The 23,004-nt window shown below is 36.8% G+C and overlaps 1 protein-coding gene across 1 annotated transcript; it reads left to right on the top strand.

Annotated features, from left to right (window-relative positions):
* Positions 1-2,952: 2,952 nt before the first annotated feature.
* Positions 2,953-21,142, top strand: ceacam1 (CEA cell adhesion molecule 1). Its single transcript, XM_028470465.1, has 15 exons — positions 2,953-3,007; positions 3,090-3,398; positions 5,289-5,570; positions 5,644-5,910; positions 5,999-6,088; positions 8,376-8,427; positions 8,877-9,058; positions 9,257-9,553; positions 11,039-11,320; positions 11,416-11,682; positions 13,009-13,281; positions 14,282-14,533; positions 15,705-16,436; positions 17,176-17,430; positions 20,598-21,142. Exons 1-15 carry the CDS (start codon positions 2,953-2,955, stop codon positions 20,678-20,680), a joined length of 3,678 nt encoding a protein of 1,225 aa, XP_028326266.1. The 3' UTR covers positions 20,681-21,142.
* The last annotated feature ends 1,862 nt before the right edge of the window (positions 21,143-23,004 follow it).

The following is a 23,004-nucleotide window of genomic DNA, read 5'->3' as shown; positions in this document are numbered from 1 at the left end:
AAAAAGTATTAAAATGCAAAAAAAAAAAGGCCCATATAATTTCATTTGAGCATTTTTTTTCTTTAATTGAAAATGTTTGTTGTTGTTGTTTTTTATTGAAGTAAAAAAAAAATATTGAAAAGTTTTTTTTTTTTTTAATGTTTTTTATTGAATAATAAAAACAAAAATCTACCTCCATAGATTCTGACCTGTGGTGATGACGTTCTGAGATTCAATGGTGTATTTAAACTCTAGTTGCTATCTCATCAATAGAGGGCGCTGTTTCCACCAACAGCAGAACAGCTCCTCCCTTAGGTCAGCTCCTCTGACTAGACTCTGGGTTTCACTGATGGTGACAATAGGTTTCAATGTTACTGTGACTAATGTGAACTCAAACATCACTGTTAAAGCACAGGTGGGGTTTTCACTCATTAATCTTTATTGTACCCTCAAGGAAACTGAACAAAAAGTAAAGATAAGAAAATCACACAGAACAAACTACAGGCTCCAAGAGGAACTTTTAGCCAAGGAGGAAACTACGGTTGGCTAAATGTTTTTTTGTTTTTGATTTTACTTTAACCAATGAAATTAAATCAAAAATGTTTCAAATGGTTTACACCATGACAAATAGATTAAACGTGCATCTTGACATCATTAACGTTACATAAGAAGTGTGTGCATTCATGTTGGTAAAGGGTACAAAAACCCTTACTTATTTGTTAAAAGACATGTAACTGTGTCTACAGCTTTAGTATAAATGAATAGCTGAACTAGCTCCTTTGTTTTGTACTTATTTGAAAACATGCAGTCCAAGCTTGCTCCTTTTTTTCAGGGTTGCCAAGAACATCCAAAGGGTTAATGTTTATTCAAATATATATATATATATATTTAAAAAGTTATTTTCAAGATTATATCAATTATTTTTCTAGGTGTTTTAAAAGCAATGATATGCTAGTTTCTATTTGGATGACAATAATAAAAAGGAGGCATGAGTCATGAATAACACTCTTAAACAATGAGCACTTCATATTTTTTCTTGCTCAGACCTTTTGTCATTTATATAATTTTATAACTCACTGATTCACTGCTTGTCCTCATAATAGTACCAGCAGGTAGAAAAACTGCTCTGAAAAACCACCTATTTATTTTTCTAAAACTATTATTAATGCTGTTTTATTACAAGTGTAGAAGTACATATGGGGACCAATGCACCAATGAAACAAACTTTACTGCTGTATCTCTGGGAAGTTCGATGTGTGTCACAATGGCTATAAAATCTGCCAACAAAAGTACTTAAAAAGAACATTTAAGAAAAAAAAAAAATGAGAACAGATATTATTTACAGGTAACACATTAAACATATTGTTGTTATGTCCAAGACAGGTACAATTTATGTTCATTTCTACTTCAGAGATCTTAAATATCTAAGTTAAAACATTCAAAGAATAAATCATTGTAATGGAATTTAGGGGTAAAGATGACAGTGAATTTTCTCCCCTTTAAGGGGTCCCTAGATCCATGATGTGTGAGAGCCCCTGAGCTATAGGTGATTTGATAATAATAATTTCATTGATATGAAAAGTGTTTGGTTAAACATTGATTTTTGAAGTAGAGTAGCTCGGAACAGGCTTGGACGCATGCCCCACGTTTGGATGGTGTGTTGTAACTTTAGATAAGGATTGTTAGGCTATCCGGGTCTGTTGAAGTATTAGCTTAGCTGGAATAGTTTTATTGCTTGTTTTGGAAACACATTAAAAAAACAAAACTAGTTGAAAGATGTTTGTGTGCGGTATTATATTAGGGGTTCAATTCAGTTCATTTTAATCGATTTATTAGAAAAGTTTTTCCAGACAAGAACTAAACTCCGGTTATTCCAGATTTAACACATGATTTTATTATTTATACAGTCAACAATTGGCAGAAATCTGCATTGCTGCCTATGACGTAGAATAGTTTTTTAGCTTTCTTGCATGTCCTCCAATTATTAAAGCATTTCTTGTTTTTATACATGTAGTGTATATTCAGTTCATAAACATATATGCATGGACTGTGGGCTCTAAATTAGCTCCTAACAACCCTGAAAATGTTATTTTGGTTGCATCATCTGCAAATATGTCTATATATATATATATATTTACTCTTATAGGATAATACTATTTATTATCTATACTCTTTATACTTTTTACATTATGTTTTTATTTCTATTTTCTATTTATATATAGCCTCTATCATTGTATTGTCATATTTTATCTCCTTCATTGCACTATTTAAACCGTGTCTTTTGGGTATTCTGTGTTGCCTCTGTTGTTGTTATTTTGTGCACTATATCTCATTCGAGCTGTTATGTCGGTATATTTCCCCACTGCGGGATCAATAAAGCTACTCTACAGTAGTGTATTAAATAATAAGCTGGAAAAATACACCATTATATATTTGGTATGCCAAATATATAATTTACAGTAAACATCTTCAAGTATTTTGTCAAAACTTTGATGATTCATAGCTCAGTACACATAACAAAGCAGCAAATAAATGAACACATCCTCTCAGTGCTGCAGGTGTGTTTATTTTACTATTACAGCACCAAAACATGCACATGCACGCACACATGCACACGCACACACATGCACACACCCACACAAACAAAAGTGGGGTGAAGGGAATTCACCTAACAACATATTTCAGAACGTACACCTCTTAAAGCAAACCCAGTTGCCACTGTGCAGTGACCCCAGTCTGCATTAATCCACATACCTCCTGTCATAATCTGTCATCTTGCTCATTGACCATTAACAGAACTTCACCCATGGGGTTAAACAAAAAGTGGAGTCACCTTTTGTAAGTTTGACAAAATATGAGAAACACCTGCAGATAAGGCCAGGATTAGAGCTCCTGGGCCGGGGGCTTGACAAACAATGGACGACGATAATAGAGGGTATAATAATAAGTGCATGCTCAGACCACTAAAACGAAATGGAGAAGAAGGTAGAGTGGACTTCTGCAGCCGTACTTTTGCTTTTACTACAAGGTAGGTTTTTGTTAAACTGAATCTTATTTATGAGATTTGTATTGTGCAGAAAGAAACTACTATAAGTCTTCTTCCACCTCAGGGTTTCTGGTCTGTGATGCGGTGGAGATCCAGGCCTCTAGTAATCCTTCAGCAGTTGGGCAAACTTTGACTCTTTCTCTGTCTCCAACCCCGACACTGAAAAGTGGGAGCTGGGCAGTGGGAGAGTCCCTCATCCTTAACTGGCTGGGGACCCAACAGGCAGTTTTTCCGAGTCACATTAACAGAGTGTCGGTCAACGGTGTGACAGGAGCTCTCACCCTAAACTCAACCAAAGTGACTGACTCGGGGGTTTACATTGTGCAGAGCAATGATCCCCAGCTCAGGGCCAGCATCTCCATCTCTGTTCTGGGTAAGACAGTTAAGATGCTATATAAAGACTCAAGCCTTTATATAACAATTCATAATAAATAACTCATATTCTGCTATTAAAATAAATTGGCTTATAAAAAAGCATAAATTAATATAACAACTCCAATGTAACTCCAAGTGACCAACACAGAAGAATATTTCATCATGTGACAAAGCACGAGACGAATAATGTGAGACCGCACTGACAAAAAAAAGAAAAATGCTGTATAACATGATGCAGACTTTATAAACAAAGTGATGTGGACAAATAGTTTAAAAAGTAGTTTTCATAAATCCTGAGGCATTTTATATATAAAAAAATAAAAAAATGAATAAAGTAATGAATAAAACATGAATATACCAGCATCTATTAGGTTAGAATGGAGCACACACATTTTATCACAATGGAGGCCACAATAATGTAATTTGATCCAAGGGTTATGTGATATAGACTAATAATAAGTCTAAACACAAATACGGGACAACAACAAACAAATCATGTTATGTGTTTTTTGAGTTGCTTTGTTTGTTATTGTTTTGTTTTTTTGGCTTTTTAAAATCAATTTGTGTACTTTTGTTGCCATTTTGTGTTTTTCTGCTATCATTTGTTCATTTTTGTTGTTTTTTGTGTTCTTCTGTCATTTTGTGTATTTCTATCAGCATTTTGTATGTTTTTGTTGTCCTTTTGTGTTTTTAATGTTGACATGTATAGTTATGCTGCCATTTTGTGTGTTTTTGAAGTCATTTTATGTATATGTATTTTTTTGTCCTAATATGAATTTTCTAAGATTTTTGTATTTGTTGTTATGTTGAAAAGAAAAAAATTATAAAGCAAAATCTTAAAGCAACAGCAGACATGTTGGGCCTGTACTATGAAGCTGGATAAGTATATCCTGGATATCTCTCCATTAGCGGGCTTCACCTAACCAAACATTCTCCGTCAGAGAGCCCCTGTCCTACGAAACGGGATATAAACATGTTCACTGAAGCAAGGTGATTTCAATGCGTGCTCCTGTGTAAGGGGCGGAGATTGTAGCGTCAGACCAATCACAAACACGGAGAACTGTGTTGAGCAATTTAATTCACAATTGAGGAATAATTCCTAAAATATATGAAGGATTAAAATCCATTAATTCAGACCATAAACAACACTGTTGCTGAAGAAAAAGCATGAGATTATACCATATTAATCTATTGAATAAAACGGACAGTGCTCTGATCAGTTTCACTTTATTACAGCACAGATGTGTTTCTATTCAGCGAGTCCTCCTCAATTTATCACACACACACACACACTGCTTTTCTCACTGTAGTATGTTCCTGCTGATGCTGTCAGTGTCACTATAGCGTATGTAATGAATGAAATGACGATTTGTGTTCGACACAGGCTTCATCAGCTGACTGTAGGTCAGTCCATCAGATATAAATCTGGCATTTACCCATTAATAATCTTTCTTTACTGTCAGATCTGCACCAACCAGGATCTTCTAACAAGGGGGGTTCGTTTTCCTAGAGAACTGATTGGTCATGAGTCGAGACTTTTGTACTCACACAGATTTTATCCACTGATCATAGCGGGTAACCTAGTCCTAACCTGGTCCCGACCAGGTCAGGTGTTCAGTCTAAGTTACCACAGTGATAGCCAGCATCTTATTACACCACACACTGAAGAGATCCCGGAAGTTAGAGCAAAAGTAGGAAATCCAGCTTCGTAGTACAGGCTCGTTAGCAGCAGCCCAAAACTGTTTATACGCACCAAGAAAATCCATTTCATGATATGTTTTTTCCATGAGCATTGAATATATAAATCAACATGTTCTGCTTTGGTCTTTTCGGTTTCTTCTTTGAATCTTTTTATTTAACTGTTGACATTTCATCTTGTTTTGTACAGAATCTGTTTCTAAAGTGACGCTCAGCATGAATAAAACAGATCTGATGGAGTGGAGCGGCTCAGCAGTTATTAAATGCTCCGTCTCCTCTGGGACTTCCCTTTCTTTCCTGTGGATGAACGGCACTTCTGAGGTCACAACCGGTGACAGAGTAGAGCTCACTGATGGAAACTCCACCCTCACTATTGCTAATGTTAGCCGCTATGATCAGGGACCCTTCAGGTGCTTCGTGTCTAATGCCGTCAGCAGTGGAAGCAGTGATCCGGTGAACATTTCTGTCAGCTGTGAGTGATGACGTCAGACTGTTGAGAACACAAACTCTTGTGTAATATGAGCTCTTTGCACGTCTTTTGTCAGATGGTCCAGATAACATGGGCTTCACAGTAAATGGACAAGACACGACCACGTCCTTTGTTGTTGGATCCAATCTGACCATGCTCTGTTCAGCACAGTCCAGTCCACCAGCTCTGCTTCAATGGGCTTCCAGAGGAAACCTCACAGATGTCACTGGTCCTCTGCTGGAGCTTGTCCATGTCACTGAGGACCAGAGCGGTCTATATTCCTGTTTGGCCTCAAACAACCACACAAAAATATTCAACAATGTCACCAAAAGCATTGAGATAAGTATGTTTTTAAGTAGAGACGTAACGTTTCCCGTGTTTTCCCCTAAACTTTCATGTTAGTCCTGAGTTTGACTTTATTCTCCATGCAGAGTCTTCGATATCACGATGTGATCAACATGCTGGGAATGTGTTTCTACTTCTTCTGCTGTTGTTGGTTGGCATCGTCTCCTCTTTGCCAGGCAAGACGCTGTCGCTGACTTTTCACAATGCAAACAAATGTCCACAAACTATTTAGTCCAGGGGTTCACAACTGGTATCACCATGGGACCCACATTTTGCCACGGTCATTAAATAGCGACCCACTTTTCTTTTTTTTTTTAGAATTCAACCAACCAAATGTAGTCTTTCAAAAATAGCTGTTGAAAACACACATATAACATAAATCTATATATTTTCCGGTGCAACATGCCTTTCACAGCATGCTTGTCAAGTATTTATTTATTTTTGACCAGCTGACTTTTGGGTCCCAACCCACCAGTTGAGAATCACTGATTTAGTCTATTGACATGCGATTGACTTGTTTTAGGATTTATTTTAGACTGTGGTTTCTAATATAACAGAAGTTATTTAAGCACTTGGAGGGTATTCATAAAAACCTTTATCAATTTTATTCCCACGTTAGTGAAAAAATGTTCCTTGTTATATTTGATCTTTTCTATGTTTTCTTTTCATGTTTCCTGTGTGATTACCTCTCAATATTTCAAGCCTGATTGACAATAAATTAAGTTCAAGTGGCTTAAACCTTAAGCCACAACTCAATGATGGAGTAACTCAGTTGTAAGTGTGGAGGCAAAGAAAGCAAAGAATCAATTCTATTACAACAAACCTACAAAACTATATGTTGTCGTTTAGTGTATATCAAATTATACACATGTGGATTACATTGCTGAAGAATCTGTTAAACCCCAATAGATACAAACACAATTACTTTATTATACAGCTTTTTATGACGTGTGTCTTCTAAACATTATACAAATTTTGTTTCCAAAGAGAATTCGAAAAAAGTAAGACTAAAGTCAAGATCTGAAATGAATGTGATTACATTACATTAGTCCAATAACAACACACCTACAGTGTGAATAACTGGAATAACATGCTTCTCTCACAGATGCTGGGCCGCAGGCTTTTCTCGGATGATGGAGTGAAACCTTGGTTGTGTTTATTCTCAAACATTGTGTCTGGCTCCAAGTTCTAAACAAAGCTGACTTCTGACTAAATGTTTAAACTTCTATTAAAAAAAGCACCTGGAAACCAACATTTCGCCTTTTGCTTTTGTGAGTCAGGTTTTTTCGTCTTGTTGTTTTTGTTATTATTTGTACAAAATTGTATTCAGAATTTACATTAGAGAACAAAACTTTTAGAATGTGACGTGTCGGTATATTTCTTCTAAAACTTTCTGCTCAAGTATTGTCGCTTAAAATATTTTAGATTCATGACTTTTCAACTAAATAAGAAATGAATTTAAATTAGGTTAATAAAGCACTGGAGCAAATCACAGCTGACTCATTGTGTACAGGAAGTCAGTTTATCAAAGGCCTTTCACCCTCAGATAAAAACACACATTCATGTCTATTGTCATTTTATAATGACTAACAATCTAACTAGGAATGTTCAATGTAAGCTTTTTGTCGATATCTGATATGGTGATTTTGTCCAACGCTAAATTTACTATCCATTCATCCATTTTCTGACCCGCTTGCTCCTTTTTTCAGGGTCGAGGGGGTCTGCTGGTGCCTATCTCTAGCTATTATAGGGCATTAGGGCATTGCAGGGCACAAATATCCTCCCCACCAACCTAACTTAGTAATAACAGGTTAAAGCTACTTTTAATGTCATACCCCACTGGATGTTTTCTACAAATAAACATTATCGGTGCAAAATATGAAAATGTATTGTAGATATATTTTGTTTTGGCTGTCACTTGCTTTCTAGTGTGTGACAAAGATGGTAAGAAGACATCCTCATGGGAAAAATATAACGTGTCTGACAAAAAGAAACAATTAAGTCAAAACTTGTTATACTTATACAGTTATGGAAAAAGTGCCATATGAGTTTTTTATTATGTTGTCTCAAACAACATCACACGTCGGTTTTTCAATATTGGTGGAAAAACCAAGACCGATGACAACCAGTATCATATTTTATGGTTAATATTGGCTGATAATATTGGTGGGCTAATTATATTGCTCATCTCTAAATCTAACATACATGTTATTAAACTGTGGGAGGAAAGTAGAACAGCCATTTACAGCACATACAACTCCCTTTGAGTACATTGGATCCTTGTTGGTCAACTATAGCTTAATTGCCACCATTACAGTCTAGCATGCCTGTCTTAAATATTGAGTTGCACAATTTCCAAGAAACTTGACTTTAAAGGAGGCCATCGGGATTATTTTTTCCACTAACAGCTTAAAAAACACTCACATGAAACCACAGATATCTCATGTGTTCATATACAAACAGAACACTTGCTGGGGGTGTTTGGTTACTGTAAACACTCCCAGGGGAAAGGAAAGTACACGATGAGGAGGAAGACGAAGAAAAATACAAACAAAATGACTTAAAACAATCCCACAAGAAGACATTTTATTGAGAGAGATGTTGAGAGACATAACACATCACATCTAGGTGGGCTCTAAATCAACTGTAGTTGTGTGTTTATGCTCACATACATACGGCAATTTGCTTCTCATGCCACCATGCAGTGACAGAATAAGAAAAATCTGTTGAGGTAGTTATTGTTTTGTTATTAGTTATTGATTTTTCTTTTAAATAATTCCGACGTCAGTGTTTGATAAAGACGTCTAAGTACAGTTTACAGTAAATGGACATCATCGGTGTGACCAGTGAAAACGTCAGTGTTTCAGGACACAACAAGGTGTGTGCAGGAAAGGGCGGGCGCTAGGTGAAGGAATACAGGGGCTAACATTTGCATCATGAGAACAGAGAGCAGGAGTGATGTAGAACAAATATTTGCTCAATAGAAGGCTGTAACCACACATTATTGTCATATTTGAATTTACCAAAGTCACAGTCAAATCCAGTCAGAGAGGGAAGGGAAAAGTTTCTAACTGAAGAGAAGCTGAAAGGCAGAATGGAGTCGTCCTTTGTGCTGGTCCTCACTGTGCTTACAACAACTCTTTTAGGTAAATGTTGACATTTTTTCAATATAAGGACCTCTACCAACATTGATTCAATGTTCAGACAGCTTTGCTTTTATGCTTTAATTGTACGTGAAATGTACACAATGCTACAGAATGTTTTTGAATTGTGCTTTTGTCTGATTTTAAGGAATAGTTCCTAAAATATTTAATATAATTGAAACTTCTGAATACTTTCCCCAGGCCGTTCCAGTAGCCAGGCCCTGAGAGCGTCTGAAAACCCAGTACCAGTGGGCAACAACGTAACACTTCACAGCACCACCACTGTCACCAATGGGTTTTGGTTGTACGACGGCCAGTGGATCGTGTTCATATCCAGTGCACTTCCTATGATTAATGAGCCATGGAGCACCAGGGTGGAATACAATAAAACCACATCATCGCTGATCTTAAGGTCTGTGACACTGGAGGATTCTGGATTGTATTCATTGCAGGGGGTGACTAATAATCATCGTGCTGATTTAACACTATCTGTCCAAGGTAAGGAATGACTTTTGTTTTCCTCTGTAGTAATAATACATTTCCAATGAAAAAGAACAATATTAATTTCAGAAACATGCTATGCGCCACAACACAATAGTTTAAATTAATCGAGAAATTACAAAAAACAGCATCAGCAAAGAGTGTTTTAAACAAACGATAAATAAATAGTTTGCAAAACAGATTAGGAAAATAAAATGAGTCTGTGAGAAATACTGAAATGCTGTAGGTAAAGAAGGGGGGCGGTTGAAGTAAATGGATTTGAAGTAAATTTGATATTGCAAATAAACAGTAAAAATAGGCTTGAAATAAGCATTAATTTAATAAATTAAACAAAAATAAATGTCATAAAAAATGCCCAATATGTTTACCTATTTTTTTTGTATAAAATTCATATTCAACATTATGTTCTTCTATTTTTAAGCAAACAGACAATCTAACAATATTAAAAAATACTGCTATTAACTGTTATTCCTGCAGATGACTTATTAGCCACGGTTACCAAGGGGCTGACAAATAATAAAAACAGTTAATAATAACCTAATAACAATTCTAACTTTGACTGTTGCAAGTGTCAAGTGTTACAAGTGCATATCCTGTTTAGTATGGAGGTAGATTTATGTATTCATTATTGAATTTGAAAAAAAAAAAAAAAAATTACATTTATATTTTCAATCAAATAAAAAAGCGTTCAAATGCAATTATTTGGGTCTCAAATATTTTTTTGAAATGATATTTCATATTAGTATTTGAACACTTTTTTTTCTTTGTTTGAATTTTTTTTTTTTTTTTTTGATTGAATAATAAAGACTCAAATCTACCTCCATAGTTTCATTATCTGACATTTAGGATGTTTACTGACATGGGAGGACAAAGTAGTGATTTAATCCACTGCTGTTCTGCCTGATCTTACATGATTGTTTTATAAGGAAACAAGATTATTTGCATAGATAATTAAAATCCCACTCATACAGAATCAAACACTTGATATTCAAGCTTTGAGTCCAAAAGTCCATCCACTGCACTTCAGTGTCACTGACACCACTGATTCCACACCTATGTATTATCAGTGGTCAGATGTTTTTTGTTTTTTTTCATTCTGGCTGTAATTCCTCATCATACAATACAAAGACGCATATTTAATCAAACCTGGGTTTTGTCTCGTACAAATTCACACTGGCAAGCATACAATCTTTCTTCTTTCAACATAATGGAGCCGGCACATTAATAATGTTATCAGAGCAGAACAAATAACCTTTGTTGCCTCAGTATTAATCAAAGTTGTTTTCATACAAGTGAAGGCTGACCATGCTGCTTTTTATAACTTGTAACACTAAGACAAACCACCAAATACAATGTAGAGTCAGGATTTTTTGAATCTGTGATTCCCAGTGCACGGCTTTACAGACACATTTTCACCCTCTCTGGAAAAGAGAATGTCTATGATAAATTTCTTAACTGTAACTTCCTTTTTCCCCCACACAGTGCCGGTGTCAAACGTAAGCCTGCGGGCAAATGCCATAGACCTGGTAGAGCACAATGACACAGCAGTTTTGATGTGCTCCGTGTCCAAAGGCACATCGCTGTCTTATAAATGGCTGAAGGACGACTCCATGATCACAGCAGGTGGAAATGTAGAACTCAGTGACGGTAATGTTAGTCTCACCATAAATAACGTGACCCGCTTTGATGGGGGGTCCTACATCTGCAACGTGTCCAATGGTCTCAACCATGAAGCCAGTCAGCCTGTATATCTCAATGTCAGCTGTAAGTTTGAACCTCAAAATATAATATGTGTAATATTCATGAATAGATTTTATTCACAACATTGGCAACTAAATGTGTTTCTGTTGTGTCATCAGATGGCCCGAGCAATGTAACACTGACAGTCTCATCTACCAATGAAAATCATCACCAGACGGGATCAAACATCACACTGTCCTGCTCAGCTGAGTCCAGACCTCCAGCAATCATCCAGTGGATATTTAACGGAGCACCTTTGAATCACTCTGGCAAAGAGCTGACATTAGAAAACCTCACACTAAGCCATTCAGGAGTTTACCAATGCCTGCTTCACAACACGGTCACAGGAAGGTACAACAGTGTGAATATATTCATCTCAGCCATCGGTAAGCTTGGATTCATGTGGTTGAAGCAGTTACAACTTCATTATGAATTATAAAACAAGCTGTATTCCTTCATCCGTGTATTTTTGATCAATCATTATCAAGATGCAGTTTTACAGAAAATACCATTTGCTGCCCCTCATCATTCCAATGTGCCATCTGATACTAAAGCACAATAAGAACCACAACAAAATTGTATTAGCCCACATTTCAGCGCAAATTTACAAACTTAACTGTTTTTAAAGGTTCAGTTCTAGAAAACTGTGCGTCTCTAATAATAATCACTAATGGAATCGAGCTAAAAGTAATGCAGTTACAGATTCCGCAACCTTCTCCGCATTCCCCCCCAAACCACTTGATTCTGCTACACATGTATGTGAGTATGAAGTAGTATTGGTGATTGATTGTTGTCCAATTATTGACATTTTAATCAAAGTATCAAAGTCAATTTGGCATATTTTGTTGTAAAAATGAAATAGTGACTGCCCCCTATGGGTTAAAGCCCCACTACTACAATTTAATTTCGCTATTGGCTGGGAATTGTGAGTTGTGACATCATTAACCACCACTGCTAGCTCCGCCCTTCCCATAAAAACTAGTGGACTCTGCTATCTGTGGTGTGTAGGTTAGAATTAGATAACTGTGAAAAGAGAAGCTTAGTGAGTATTGAGTACATAGTTAGCATAGCATAGATTGTATTTTCGAGATTTTATGGTATAGAATGGGCGTGTCTTAACTGTTCCAGGGGCCCGCCCATAATCAAGGCATTTTTTTACTTTTCCATCTCAGCCAAAACCTTGGGGATGAGTTACTCTTTAAACAAAAGTGCATTTCTGAAAACATGCTTTAGGAACATGAACAGAAGGAGTCAGATGTTTGAAATGATTGAAACAATAGAATATATATATAGTAAAATTAGCAATAACTGAAAAACCTTAAAGAAGAACTGATCCTGCTGATCAAAGTTTTGAAAGCACCAAATTAGTATTAAAACATTAGTCGAATAACTAATCAATAGGAGTTTATTATGCGTGCATTAGAGTAAAAAATGTTCGTGAGTTGCTTTAGAACATTTTAAATATGCATATTAGATCATTCAGTCATAGTCACTGTATTTTATTATATTTTTTCTCATGCCTTTTACCATAATGTTTTGTAATTATATTGCCCTACACAGTGTTGTGACATACAGTATCTAATCAAATATCATATTTAGAGTGTATAATAATGCAGCATAAAGGATTAATCCACATGAAACATTAACTAAATTTCCTTCTGTTCCTCATGCTCAAAGATCACAGTTATTTGCTTGTTTTCATCCTCTTTTAGATCCAATAACTTCAGTTGAAATAACCGTAACTGAACCGGCAATACTTCATGACTCGTTCACGCAGCATTGTGCAGTGAGTGGACCTAATGAAACCATTCAGTGGTTCAAGAACGGAAGTCTTGTTTATGCAGACAATACAACAGAATTTGGCCCAAACAATAAGACTCTGACTTTCAACCCAGTTCAACACTCACATAGTGGAGATTACCAGTGTCTCGCTTCCAATGCTGTGAGTGAGATGACAAGCAACTCCCATACAGTCCATGTTAACTGTAAGTATTTGAACACTCACTCATTTTTTGAACTAAGTGTTGGGATAACAACATCATCACCAGTTTTATTTACAGTTTGAAATTTGGCGGTAAAGGTCTGTTTTGGGACCTCTCTGCCCTTCCGTGCAGCTGTGCAGACAGCCCAAAGCACAGTGAGCTCTGACTCGCTCTTCCATGAGCTACATGAAAGGGCATAAGCAGAGAGAGCGGTCAGCAGGACCCCCTGAACCCCCTGGAACATCCAACATCTGTCTTATTAGACAGAAGAGGAGGGGCTGGGGAGGGGGTGGGTTGCGAGGCAAAGCGTGTGGAAACTTGTAGGAGTGTTGCAGTGGTTTAATAACAGACTAACTCTAACCAATGGGAAGCATGGAACATTATATGCTGGATGATTAACTGAATTAGGGGATGGATGCTCTCAGTTGTTCACATCTATCCAAAGATTTAGTCGACTAAAATAACTTTATTTTCATTCAATAAAGGGGAGATCCATTAAGCCTAAGACACTAGTAAATAAAGTAAGAGTAAATAAAAAGTGTATAGTATATTTTTCATTTTATTGTATTATTCCTAAATGTTATTTTAATTTTAATTTTACTATTGTCTTCTATCTATGAATATGGCGCAAGTGTTTTTTTTAATGTATAGAGATTATATAGTTGTCCTGATTATTTACATGGACAGAAGCAGGCTGCAGTGTGTACTTATCCCAGCGTTAAATAGTGGCTGAAGTGGAGCCGTTGTTATGGGGGTCATGTCCATTCTCCTGTTTATTTCTATGGTGAAGTCAAGCAAAAACAATAAAACACGTAGTTACTGGAAGAACCACATGAAAGGGCAGATTTCAAACCAAACCACCCCAGAACATTGTTTGTGTGAAAGGGACTCTAATGCTAATCATGGCAGACAACAAACAACGTTGATTTTGAATGCACATTGTTGTTATCATCCATTATGTTCCTGAGAATCGTAAAATCAACTTTCTCTTTTACTTTTGCAGTTGGACCAGAAACACCAGTCATCCATGGGCCCACACAAGCTAAAACAGGAAGTCATGTAGTCTTTAACTGCTCCAGCATGTCGGTGCCTCCCAGCACTTATACCTGGATGTACAAGAAGTCTGTAATCGCTAACACGTCACACCTTGTGATTTACAATCTGACTTTAAACATGAGCGGTGAATACACCTGTGTGGCCCACAACAACGTGACAGGAGAAAAGAGCAACATCACCAAGACCCTCACAGTCTTTGGTGAGAAAACACAATTATGGTGATTAGTAGGGTCTTTTCTTTTATTTTTTTACATTAAAGGGGACAAATTATACTCGGTTTTCACCTTTTAAAACACTCCCCTGTGGTCTAAATGATATGTCTGTGCTGGGGTTTGGTCAAAACACAACATGAATCAAGCAAAAGGGGAGGTTTATGACCCTGTATAAACCAGCTCTTTCAGAGCGCTCCGTTTTCATCCCCTTCCCCCCGCCCCTCTCTTCCACGGGCGACAACACAGCAAATTCAGCCTGTGACGTCACAGACTGAGAAAATTTCAATAGGAGCACTTTTCTCTGTGTTGTAAGACTTACACAGACCAAAAACAAATGACTCGATGGGTTTATTTCACATTTTGTGATACTCAAGTTACCTCATACAGTATGTTTTCAAAAACACTGCCAAAGTGGATTTTTCACAATATGTCCCCTTTAAGTCATGTCTTGGCTATTAGTAGCTCTGGTTAAGCATGTAATTGAACATGAATTCTAATGTTTTTGGAGAAATATTAAAGCTCCTGGAGATAATTTTTTTTATCAGATAATTAAATAGTGTAGGCCTCAGAGATCAATAATCAAAGCTTATTTACTCGGTAAGATGATGTAAAAGGTTGAAATTGCTGCTTGAATGTTTGTTTTGATCTCCATTTTCAAAAAAGTTCTGCGCATTGCATTGTGGGATCTGGTGTTTCTTTGCCATACATGGAAGATAGTAATTTGCTTGACACCATTTTTGGTCTAAGGTAGTTTGTTGCCGATATTCCACGTGATAGACAATAAACTTCAGACGGATTCTGACCTTTTCGTGTATGCTCCAAAATAAACATCCACTATTGTTCTGCCACAACTTTCAATTTGTGAAAACACCTGAAAAGTGTGGTGAAGTCACTTTGGCAGAGTTTTGGGGGGCAAACACAAGAAATCAGGGTATGAATGAAGTGAAAACACGGCAAATCCCACAATGCAATGTGTTGAAATATGTCTTTACAATGACGATCAAAGAAAACTTTGGCAATTTCAACCTTTTACATCCTTTTGTTGAGAAAATCATATTTGATTTATTTACCTATGAGGCCTACAATATGTCTTTATCTGATTATCTGACATTTTGTGCACAACTTAAATGTTATTCTTCTGACTAACTCTGTTTCCAGAGGCCATTGAGTCAGTGAGGATCCGCACCAACTCAATCCCCATATTACATGAAAACTTCACCCTCATATGTGACGTTGTTGGACCCTACGACACCATCTATTGGATGAAAGACAACAGCACTCTCCTTATGGGCTCTGACGATATGAACACCACCCACATGAACACCACCCACATGAGCAACACCCACATGAATACAACCCACATGAATACAACTCACATGAACACCACCCACATGAACACCACCCACTTGAACACCCACTACATGAACACCACTCACATGAACACCCACTACATGAACACTACTCACATGAACACCACCCACATGAACACCAAATACATGAACACCACCCACATGAACACAACCCACATGAACACCCACTACATGAACACCACTCACATGAACACCACCTACATGAACACAACCCACATGAACACCCACTACATGAACACCACTCACATGAACACCACCCACATGAACACAACCCACATGAACACCACCTACATGAACACCACCTACGTGTACGCCACCCACTTGAACACCACCCACTTGAACACCACCCACATGAACAGCACCAATGACCCAAACATGACCTCCCATCTGTACTATCACATTGAAAACAACAAGCTACACCTCACCCCTTTGATGATGGAGAGCGATGGAGCATATCGTTGTGTTGCTAAAAATCAGTTCAGTCATCAGAAGAGTCCTGATTACGTCCTCCTGGTTAACTGTGAGTATTTAGGAACACCATTGTTTTCTTATTTCTGTCTGACTTTAAATGTGTGTATTTCCTCTTAATAAATGATTTTACCTGGACCTGAACATGCCTAGAAATAATAAACCACTTGAGTAAAAGTTCATTTTCATCTATAAGATAATCTTTTTGACCATCTCAGTGAGGGGCAGAATGATCAATTCCTGACCCCAAAGGTGAAAACACTCTAAATCAATGAATCAAATCAATCAAAACTGTATTTATATAACACTTTTTATGCAACCCAAAGTGCTTCACATTAAAAGAAAAGGAACAAGAAAAAAAGTCAAAGTTTGAGGAGCATGTATCGAAATGGCGGCACCTGCAGGCAAACTTGAATTACTTGTTGCACTTACTAAGGGTTTTTCCTCCAGTCTAAATTCTTGCTTGTGTGTAAAGTTGCTTTGGACAAAAGTGACTGCTAATTGAAATTGTAATATGTATCTAAACTTACCATACACATTTCCATAAAACCATAAAACATTTCACACAACACCTATTCCACCGTACATGTATAAGGGCAGTGACAAGTGTAGGTGTTACCTATATGCTAACTGCTATCTCTGACCATATCGAGCGTCATCATTTGTATTTTAACTAAAAATCTAGCTCAATCTCATATTCTCTAGGTTCTACATATTATGGAACATAAAGTTTACAAGCGCTAACAATCATAGGCTATTTATTTCTGATTAGTTTCTCCTTCTGTTTGCAGTTGGCCCTCTGGATGTGTCCATCTCTGGTCCGGAATCAGCTGTTGAGAACTCCTCCGTGACTCTGAGTTGTTCTGCTGTCTCTCGACCAGAGAGCACATATTACTGGTACTTAGACGACCACTCCAACCCTATCAGTAATGGATCCGTCCTGACCTTCTCTGCAACTGACGAACACGAAGGTTCCTACATTTGTGACGCCAGAAATTCAGTGACCAACATCACAAAGTCAGAGACTCACATGTTTACCATTGCCAGTGAGTAGAGTCTCCTCTCTTCTTCAAAGTAACAGACAAACGCACCATATTGTAACGGTCATGGCGTTATTTCTTTAAAAAAATATTGCGTTAAAGTACTAGTTACTGTCAAGTTACAAGTAATGCGTTACCGCCCAACACTGATGGTCAGTGGTATGTTACATATATAAAAACATGATATATATATATATATAAAATCAAGGGAGATTTTCTATAAAAAAATTCATGAAAATGAAAAAATTGCAGAAATGAGGAGAAATAAAATGTTTCATGTTGGAACCTCAACATTTCCTAGCTTTTTAAGTTACTGTTAGCCTTCCTTATTATCTTACAGGCTAATTAAAGTGAAACTATGAACATTTGTTATTTAAAAAGTGCTTTTCAAATTGGTAAACCTTCAGATTATTCAATACCTATGAAGTAGCTCACAGTTTCAGAAAGGTCGGTGACTCCTGAATTACGACACGCCACACGCCCAGTCACGCCCTCTCCAACAGCAGCCTACTAGCTACTAGCTATTAGCTGCTAGCTCCTAGCTAACTATACCGACTTAATACTGACCATACCTCTCTATTTTAAAATTCTCTCAATCCAACTTACTCACCACATATTGCAGGCCAACTGTTCTGGTTTGTGATGAAAGCTGCCTCTAAAACATCATCCACCTCCATCTCAGTTAGTAGCAAAAGTCCATTTTATTAGCTGGGTTTAAACCCATAGAGGGCAGCCACTCTTCCTTCTTCTTTTCTTTTTTTTTTTTAATGGCGGGTTAAACCATATAAGGTGCATTACCACCACCCACTATGCTGGAGTGTGAACCAGAGCTATGGGGCTACATATTTCTAAATGATCTCGTATAATCCAGTTTCTCTTAAAAACTGAAACAAGGCTTGATATGTATTCCCGTCATTACCAAGAATGTTTTTAAGTGTACATTTCTTCACCCCCCTTCTCCGAAGTTCTTTCTTTAGTTTTTTCCTACTAGTTTTAAACTTTTCACAGTTACAAATTGCATGTTCTGCACTCTCCTCTTCAACTCCACATTGACACATACCGGTACGTTTTCCAATTAAAGGGGACATATCATGCTAAATCCCCTTTTTTAGCCCTTAAATGCATTTTGTTGTATATTTAGAGTGTTTAGAAGTCCAGAAAAGTTCAAATTAGTCTCTTCAGGTGCTCCGTTGATATCTTTATATTCTGTTTTGGTCATATTTTTCAATCTGTTTCGATTTTTCTATTCTCTATTACGTTTTTTGAACAATAACGTCGCAGTATTTGCAGCAGAACTGCCAAATTAGGACATCGACTCCAGGCCCAACACTTAGAGCAATCCGCCATTTTTATTTCTCGCTTTTATTTTGTAGTCGAAGCTCAAGGATGCCGATGTTACGAGAGGATAAGTCAAAATGTTCGGTTGTTGGATGTAGTAACCCACACGCTTCATTACATCGTCTCCCAGCATCAGAACCTTTTCAAAGTGCCTGGTTCAGTTTTATTTTTCACAGAAATGTACCACATCTGTGGGTAAGGTCATTTTTGTGTGCGCGAAGCACTTCAAGGATGACTGCTTCAGCAACCTCCACCAGTATAAAGAAGGATTTGCTGAAAGACTTTGTCTGATTGAGGGTTCAATTCCTTCTATCTTTGGAGACGATGAACAGAGCACTTCGGTAAGCTGTAAATAACGCTAAAAAGTGTGATGATAAGACGTCCCTGTCATTGTTTTGTTAGCATTAGCAGTTGCACCGTCTTCATATGTTAGCGCTGTGTGCTCGTTTTAGATCCTTGATGATATGGCCTACGTGATTTAATTTAAGTCTAAAGTTTTCATTAGTCATTTCATTTTGCCGTTTTTGTCTCCGAAAAGACTATATTAAAATGCAGTTCGTGACGTTAGCTTGGCACTAGCGTTAGCTCGGCGCTTGTGTTAGCTCACTTGTTAACATCCATATGAAGACGTTGTTCTGCAGGTTCATCATCTTCATTTTCATCTCGCTCCGCCGGGTCCGACTCTGGTGCGAACATGTAAGGCTGGATGGACAAGTCTTCTGTTGTTGACATTTTGTAAATAACGTGTGAATAAACAATAATCGTATCTCTTCTATCAAACTACAAAAATGGCCGAACAGGGTGGAGTTGAACCGAATGTCACCTCAGCAACCTGGAGAGGGGGCGGGGTATGAAGTGTCTCATTTGCATTTAAAGAGACAGCACCAAAACGAGTTGCTCTCAGAAGCACATCAGAAAAAGGGTAGAAAAGAGGCCTGTGGAGCTCTAATAATGAGAAATTCAGACCCAAGCATTGCAGTTCTGCTTTATATAGACCACAACTGTATGATTTATATGTAAAAAGAAGGATTTACTGTAAAAGCATGATATGTCTCCTTTAAATGCAACCGTTTATTTAATCCTGCATGTCCTATTCTTAATCTACCCACTATAATCTGCTCTCTTCTATTTCCCCATAATTTTTTTTAATTTTCCCACTCTCTTTTGAATAGCATTAACCTGTCGACCGTTCTGTCCTCCATCCCATAACTTCTGCCACTCACCAATAATCTTAATTGTGATCATAGCTTCAGCTTCAGATTTACTGAATTCTACATTAGTAATGTTGACTTGTCTCGGGGCCTCAGCAAGTATCAGCAACTTCATTTCCCTCAATTCCCCGGTGTGCTGAGCCCCACATAACCCTGACATCTAAGTTTAAATTGTCAACAGAGTTTCAAAATGTGTATACATTATATCTGGGCTACTTTGTGATGACATGAACTGTAAGGCTGTTGCTGCTGCGAGAGAATCTGAACACACTAAAACCTGTTTTATTTTATTCTGTTCTCTCTATTGTAACGCTCTTATTTTATTTATTTTTTTACAACAAAATTTGCAAAATTAAAATACTTTCACTAAAATGTCAAGAGTTGAACTAGGATCAATCAACGGCACTTCTTCATACCATCATACATTTGTTTTCAGCAGGAAAAACATAGTTTGTAATTTAGTTACTCTTTAAGTACAGTAAGTGATTATTTGCTCCATCTCTGCTTGGTGTGTTTTTACCTTACTTTTCTGACACTTTTTGTTTATCATGAAAATGACATATTTTACTGTACTTTGTACTTTCAGGATAAATAACATTTTCCTTCTTTTGCTTTTACTCTCAGCCTCCATCATCCACCTGCCTTCCCAAGCCGGTGTGATGCTGACGACACTTTTTGGTCTGATTGCGACTCGACTATTTTACTGAAATAAAGTCCAGTAAACATGAAAATCCTGCTACTCCATGAAAAGTGTTTCTGTAACAAGACTGGAAAAGACTATTCATTTTAAAAAGCTATAATCTGATTTATCAGCTCAATATCTCATTTATTAGAAAGTAACTTTAAAAGGGTTTAAGGAAATCATCTCTAGCAGTAGTAGTCTCTAGTAATAATTTTACATGTGAAAAATTAAACAGTGTGTTTGTTTCTTGAAACACCTGTGGAAAAAGTCTGAGAGTTATGTATGGAGAAATTATATTTATGAGAATGTAACATGATATAATTAAATTTGTGCTTTGCTTTTCTGTCATTATTTGTTACTCTGTTACATATAATAAAAAATGAAATGAAAAAAAAAAACACAAAAAAAAATGATAACACTGAGGATTTTATTGACAAATATAAAACAGGATATGTATTGCTTTACATTGTGTTCACAAGTAGTCCTTCAAACACAGTTTGAGCCTTAAAGTTAATGTGGGTGAGATTGAATAATGTGTAACGAATACGTTCAACGCTTTCAGTATTTGATTTTCCTGTCAAGTTTGGATTTACTCAAAAATATACATAGATACACATTTCAATCAATAAGTGATCAAACCAATGTGCCATAGTGACTGTGTGTAAAGCCGAGTTAGGCTTTAATGTGCCATGTATTATTGGAATGTTTTTTGGGGGCCTTTTGTTTCGTCATTATTCTGTTTTACTGAATGATTGATACTCTTTCCTAAATAAATATTTAAGGAAATTATGTCTCTGTTTTGACTTTAGTGATCCTGGCAGTTTTGACCTTATCATTAGTTGCATCAGAAGTATACTGTATATATATGAAAATGGTTAATTGAACAGAGGTGTAAAGGTAACTGATATGTCATACTCAAGAAGAAGTACTGTTACTTGATTGACATTGTACTCAAGTACAAGTAAGTCATACATAAAATACTCAAATACAAGTATAAAGTAGCTCAAATTAAATAGTACTGAAAGTAGTTACTAGTTACTTTCACCCCCCGCTTTTATTTTTGGTAATAAACACGACTGCACTTGCCCCCGTTAGCGCTGCATTAATAGTCTAGGAGGAGTTTTATGACAAAGCAAGTTGTGGAAGAAAAATAATAAGAACTCCAACAATTACAATCTTACTTACTCAGTAACAATTGTAGAAATGTAACAAATGACTCCACTCAAAAAAGCACAGGTACCTAAAAAAGCAACACAATTACAGTAACTTGAGCACTTGTAATCCATTACTTTCACCTCTGGTATGGAAGATGATTATCCCGGTGCTCAGATTGGAATACTGAGACTAAACTTTGAAGATTTTCTTTCTTTCTTCGGTTTGGAAAACCTGAAACACCTCCTCACCTTTTTGGATTTTTTTAACTGGCAAAGTCTTCTCACTTGTCATGGGAAGTAAATAAGTCAGATGAGAACAATGGAGAGAGAGGGTAAAAAAAATAGGATTTAAAACATCCACATCATTCAGCAAATGTAAGTTAGTAAAACACATGTTTAAAAGGATCGTCTTACATCTCCCACGCTTGCTTTTCCTTTCAACCAGCCGTTGACGATAGGGCATGTTCACCAGCTCATTGTGATTCACTGTGAACAGCCAAAGTCAGTTTTAATCTTGTGATTTTGCTATAAAAGAAAAATAGATAGTTTTGAAATGCTAAAATGGTTTGAAGGTGTAATGTTACATTGGTCACTGTGCTGTATTGGACCATTGATCGGGTGTGCGGGTGTCAGTTTCCCTCTCTCAGCATTGTCTGAAACACAACATACATACTCAAAACATACACAGACAACAATGCAGTTTGTTTTATTTTTATACATAAATAGAGTTAATAAAAACGCAAATCTCATACTTTTAGTGTTGGTGGTGACTGAAAAGAGCTGCTCTTTCTTTTCAGGTAAATCTTTGTAAAAAATTAAAAAAAACAAGTAACTGTTCAATCAAAACCATATTTTCAATAGTGACTTCTAATTCTATAAAGTAGCTTACCTTCACTGCAATCGCTCAATGAAAGCGGTACAAGAACCAAAAGCAAAAGCATCCTCATACTCAAGTCAGTTGGTTGACTTGTATACACAGGGAAAGGTTGTACACGTGAACACCAGCTTCAGCAACAGTGGAAAAGTAAAGGGCTGTTGTTCTGGATCTTTATAAAGGATAGAACTGATGTATGAAATTTGAGTCAGGCACATGCATTCCATGGATGGGAAGTCATGCCCAGGCAACAGATTCAAAAAGGGTCATTTACACGTACCTTTGTTAAGAATTGTTTTGCTGCTGTAAGATAAAGATCGG

This window comes from Gouania willdenowi, chromosome 16 (assembly GCF_900634775.1).
Source record: "Gouania willdenowi chromosome 16, fGouWil2.1, whole genome shotgun sequence".
Classification (NCBI taxonomy): Eukaryota; Metazoa; Chordata; class Actinopteri; order Blenniiformes; family Gobiesocidae; genus Gouania; species Gouania willdenowi.
This window is presented reverse-complemented; position numbering and strand designations above follow the sequence as displayed.